The sequence below is a fragment of the Terrapene carolina genome, unplaced genomic scaffold (genome assembly GCF_002925995.2).
Source record: "Terrapene carolina triunguis isolate 2854851 unplaced genomic scaffold, T_m_triunguis-2.0 Scaffold641, whole genome shotgun sequence".
NCBI lineage: Eukaryota > Metazoa > Chordata > Testudines > Emydidae > Terrapene > Terrapene triunguis.
The window spans coordinates 2,110,843-2,116,445 of NW_020664992.1; the positions used below are offsets into that span (position 1 = coordinate 2,110,843).

The 5,603-nt window shown below is 48.5% G+C and overlaps 1 protein-coding gene across 2 annotated transcripts in view; it reads left to right on the plus strand.

The window, feature by feature from the left end:
• The first annotated feature begins 5,234 nt into the window (after window positions 1-5,234).
• Window positions 5,235-5,603, plus strand: part of CERS5 (ceramide synthase 5) — a 38,561-nt gene continuing 38,192 nt past the window's right edge. For both annotated transcript variants that reach the window (XM_026659583.2, XM_026659584.2), the window contains exon 1: window positions 5,235-5,475. In XM_026659583.2, coding sequence (XP_026515368.1) covers window positions 5,273-5,475 — 203 coding nt within the window. In that variant the 5' untranslated portion in view covers window positions 5,235-5,272. The remainder of the gene's footprint in view (window positions 5,476-5,603) is intronic.

Consider the following 5,603-nt stretch of genomic DNA (forward strand, 5'->3'; position numbering starts at 1 on the left):
CTCTAAGGCTGAAGCCTAATTCATGTTTTTGTTTTAACTGCAATAAGACGGTATATAAGATGACCTTGGTTGAGAAAGTTATGAGTTATCTTCTCTTTGCGTTGAAGTCTTCATAATTTGATTTCATACCACTAGGTGACACTGTTGGACCACTCTAGCCAGTTTGGCAAATGGCAATAAACATGCTCCTGGAACAGGGATTAAAAAACAGGATAGATCAGAGGGACAAACTTGTTTAACCCTTTCATTCTTGATTTTAAACAATTCTTAGAGAAAAGGACTTGAAGGCACTTCCCTAGTTACATGTGCAGGTCTGGGGGAAACCAAGTGACTAGTGGTAGCTGTAAGTGGAGCTCCTTAGGGAAGGGGCAGACTGGGAAGGTCTGGGAGGAAATACAGTAGGGAGGTAACCAGCAGCAGTGAGGAACCACTTATGCAGTAGGGGGAGAAGTCTAGTAGGGCAGTTGTCTGGCCGGAAGACATTTAGCAGCTATAGACACATGGTGGCCATGCACAGTTGCATGAGATGCTGGCTGGCAGGAGGTGTTGGGTACACAGCCAGGCTAATAAGCTGATCTGTGAGCTGTTAATCATGTTCGGACTGTAGAGTTAAAGAATGCATTTTTCTATTTCTGCTAAAATGCAACTGGGGCCTGATTCTCCCTCAACCCCATGAAAAATACAAACTCCCATTGAAGTCAGTGAAAGCAGCAGGTGCTCAGCACATCTGAAAAGCAGGTCCTTGGCCCATGGAAGTGAAGAGTAAGTAAAATGTGCTGTCTTCCTGTTTTTTCAAGACTTTAATATTTCAACATTTAATACTCCAATTCAGATACTAAGTATGAAATCACATTTGTTAGATGTGCCCAATACCCATCCCATGTGGAGCCAATACTAACTTATGACATGGATCAAGTTGTGGGAAACATGATGTAGCTCATGGCACAGCTAGCTGAGACCTTGCCATTATGCAGCAATGAATATAAATGCCATGATTCCCAAGATGAGAAGGTTCAATTTCTGGGATATAAGGCTCACTATTGCCCTATCTTGGTGAATGACACTATAATAGTTTACCCCCCTAGAGAAGTTTGTACCACCAAGAGTGTCTCTTAAATGTTAAGTTTTTGCCAAAATTCTAATGTCTGTACCCTTTCCAGTCATTGTTTTGTATTAGTTGCTATCACCACAATGAGTGCTTTACATAGACCAGTTAATTTGCATCCATGATAAAGCAGCTAACAGAGCCACAAATTATCTTGTACAGTGTACGCAGATCCTCAACCCTAAGACTCATTCACCAGATGCCCTAGTGTGATGGAATTTCAAAGCCTATTTGAGAAAATATACCAAAATAAGCAAATCTTAAATCAATGGCAACCTTCCACTAATAAACATTAATATGTTTTAGGCACTCCATTTGGTTTTATATACAAATATTTTTTGAAAACTTAGACAATACAGAGCATAGTCTACACTCAAGCCACACTTCAGAACTGAAGATTTCTTCTGCATCCTTTATTTGTGAGCAACTGCATGGATTTGGCTGCAGAATTAGGTCCTCCCTTTATAAATGGGATGAGTAATAGTCTGAGAATTTTAGGTCTATATATTCAAATTTAATCACTACTCCTATCTTTGAAGAAAGTAGCTCCATGGCTGGTGGTAATTAATAAATGAAAACGCTAAGGACTTCTATCACCCTTTCACTGCTGCTCCAAAGTTTCAATAATGTCTTTATAATCCAAAGTAAGTCCACAAAGAGCATAGGAAATGCATCTCTAAATTCTCATTGTCTCTGGTGCCCTTGTTCCTTTCAGACAGTTGGTGTGGCTTGCTTTCAACAAGAGGAAGAAACTGGACCAGTCTGCAGGAGTGTATTGAAGGACAGGAGAACTAACTTATCAAATACTCTCTTGTCATTCAATCAAATAACTAGAGCATTGCCCAATAAATTAGGGGGAGACAGTGTGGTCTAGTGGCCTGAACATAGGGCTGGAAGACAGGAACTTGTTTTCAACCTTGATCTGCTAATAGCTTGGGACATGAGTCTGTTTCACCCTCTTTAAAATGGGCATAATACCTCTTCCAGGTAGTGAGGACAATTTGTAATGCAATTTTAAACAATACTATAGAAGTTTAGGAATATGAATTCAAGATTTCTTCCCCTGCCTCTCAAACTAACTAGGTAAAATCCAACTGATTTAAGGGGAAATTGTTTTGCTAAAATATTTGTTTTTAAAATTATCAGTTTCTTTACCACCCCAAATGGAGGAAGAAAGAAAGCAAAAACATCTGTTTGTCCATGTCCCCTTCAAGCATTTGCAAAAAGCAGAGCACCATGAAGGTGCTCTAGGTCAACTGGCTGATCATAAGACTCACAGTTCTAAATTCAATAAGTTAAATCTTCCTAAATTTTCCTTGCTCAGGTGCGGTTGAGTGGGATTACTTCCGACATCTCTGTATTTTTATTCTAAATCTCACCTCAGTTTAACTCTTCTATAAACCCTAGCACCAGTTCACATTAAATCTCTGGATGACGTGTTAATGCTGTAATCCCACTCATACTTACTGTACCGTGTCAGTTGCCCACTCAAATACCCTCACTCAACCTCCTCTAATTAGCTGAGCTAGTGGCTTTACCACCCACACGGGCAAATAGGTTGGGAGTAAGGGGGTGGTTTTGTGTATCTTCTCAAAATCCAGTAAGGGAATAGCTTTGTCACTTCCAAAGTCTCAGGACCTCTACTGAGATTGCTCCAATTTTTCTAGCAGTTCCATCCTACCAGCTTTGAGGAGTTTAGGGATCTTTGTGTTTTATAATGTTAATCAATTATTTTCCCAATATATCTAGTGGCTTTATGACCATATGAGAATCCTGTTTAAAAACTGTCCTAGTTTTCAATACACTGCATCTTGCCTTGTCTCTCCTCCCAACTCGTCTAGACTGAGTCCTCTCTCTGTTGTCCTAATTTGCCTGTTGCTACACGTGCTTTCTCTGAAGCTCACCTTAAACAACCTCCCTGTATCCAGCTCATTTCAAATCACACCTGAGAATCTTTAATTTGTGTTATATTTGTATCTTTTCACTTTCTCTGTCCAACTCTTCACCTATTGTAGACAATTAAGTGACTTAAGTAGTTGGTCATCTAAGGCTCACAAAGTGAATGAGACTTAAGTGCTTGTCACTTTTGAAAACTCTTCCCATCTAATGCTGTCCAAATATAATTCAGTAATGCATTTTGTGATATATTGGGATAGAAAGTGGTATCAATTAGCTTACTATTGATTGACAAAGCTACCATTATCCAAGCTGTGGAGCACAATACAAATGAGCTGTTTATTGTCCAAGAGATGGAGTTTAACCCATAACTAGGGACACTAAATGGTTAAAATAGGGGTACACCTAGGGCAATTGTTTTAGGCAGACTGCTGGTTTGATGTGGCATGTGCTTCCTGTGTGCCTATATACACACACAAGTAGCCAAGTGTCATGTTATCAGATACAATAATTGTATTGACTCCGTAGAAATTAATTATAAGTTACTGATGTGCATAGGTGTTCTAAAGGGAAATAGGATTTCTGCCCCAATCAAAGAGAGCTTTCAAATTAGCTCTGAATAGTAAACCAGTGAGAGACTGCTATGGGGTTTAGAAAGTGGGATGTGAGAGAGAATAGTGGTGGGGAGAGTATGTGCTCTGACAGGGCATTGTCCTTCCCATTGTAGCTACTACTGCTTTTACAGAAGGGTATAGTTTTAAATGGCCCAATTTGAAGGAAGGGGGTCTGGCTGAGCTCTTCCCTTGTCTTCAGTAATCACTCATACTCCTTTTTTCCCATGGGTTTGTGGTCTGAACTAAAGTTGTCTAGATTTTCCTCTGACGGTGGCTGCCTCAGAAGACTAGTCTAAATGAGGGGTTTTCAAACTGTGGGTCACGACCCAGTACTGGATCATGGAATGAAAGGCACTGGGTCACGGCGGCTCTGGTCGGCACTGCTGACCCGGCTGTTAAAAGTCCTGTCCGCAGTGCCGCCCGGCTAAGGCAGGCTAGTCCCTACCTGTTTCGACACGGTGCTGCGGCCCGGAAGCAGCCAGCAGCAGGTCCACAGGCGATAGGTCACAGGATGATTCCCTGTTCTGTTCATTCCCTCTGGGGCACCTGGCATTGGCCGCTGTCGGCAGACAGGACCCTGGGCTGGATGGGCCTTTGGTCTGACCCAGTCAGGCGGTTCTGACGTTCTTGAAGGCAGCAGTTGCGCTGTGGGTTTTGGTGAGTGGGCCGGGCCAGAGGGCGGGTGGCCCTTGCCCTGAGGAGGGGAAGCGGCGGGTGGGCCTTGCCCTCGCCCTGAGGAGGGGAAGCGGCGGATGGGCCTTGCCCTGAGGAGGGGAAGCGGTGGGTGGGCCTTGCCCTTGCCCTGAGGAGGGGAAGCGGCGGATGGGCCTTGCCCTTGCCCTGAGGAGGGGAAGCGGTGGGTGGGCCTTGCCCTCGCCCTGAGGAGGGGAAGCGGCGGGTGGGCCTTGCCCTGAGGAGGGGAAGCGGCCGGCGGGCTGTAGTGGTGGGGATGGCGGCAGGGGCTGGGAAGAGCCCAGCTCTGGGCATGGGGCAGCAAGGGGGCCCGAGGAGGGGGGAGCGAGGCCCGCCCTGTCCCATGGATGCTATTCCGGGCTTCCATAGCATGATGCCAACTTTTCCCAGCCTAGCGCTAAAGACTTCCCACAGCCGGTGAAAAACTCCCAGGCGACGGTTTTGACAGGGCTGCTGTCTCCTGGGCAATGCCCCAAACCTGGGACTCGGTGTCAAGGTGGGAAACCGGGAATTTTAATTCAAAACATTTTACTCTCAAATTCCCAGAGTTTGGGACGTTGCCCGGGAGACAGAAGCACTGATGCTATGGGGCACGTGACCCTTTGCGGCCCCGCCCCCTCACCTCAGCCGGGGTTTCCAGTCTCCGCCCACACGGCGTAGGGCAGGCGCAGCATCCCCCCCCCAGCGCGCATGCTCCCGGCCCGAGGGGGCGGGCTTGTATCCCCTCAGGGTGTCCGCGCGGAGGCGACCGTCAGAAGGGGGCGTGGTTTCCTGTGCGGCGCAGGCGAAGCAGCAGGTTTCCGGGGGCGTGGCCCCGGCATGAGGCATCTACCTTGAGGGCGCAAGCGTGGGAGCCTGCAACGGTCTGGTGGGGCGGCGGTGGGCGTGGCCCCGCGAGTGGGCGGGGCCCCGACCCGAGCGCCGCCCTGGCCCGTTGGCTGCTGCCGGCGGGGGGAGGCGGAAGATGGCGGCGGCCGCGGCGGCGCTGCTCTCGGCCTGGTTCTGGAACGAGCGCTTCTGGCTGCCGCACAACGTCACCTGGGCGGACTTGGCGGGGGAGCCGGGCCCGGAGGGCGGCAGCGGCACCCAGTACCCCCAGGCCGGGCACGTCCTCTCCGCCTTCCCGCTCGCGCTGGGCATCTTCGCCGTCAGGCTGCTGTTCGAGAGGTGAGAGCGCGGCCCGGGTCCGCCACGGCCCCCCGGGGTCCGCCACGGCCCCTCGACCGGTCCGGGCACAGGGCCGGGCAGCCCCAGGGCACCCCCCGGACTGACCGGGGACCGGGACTGAGGAGCCT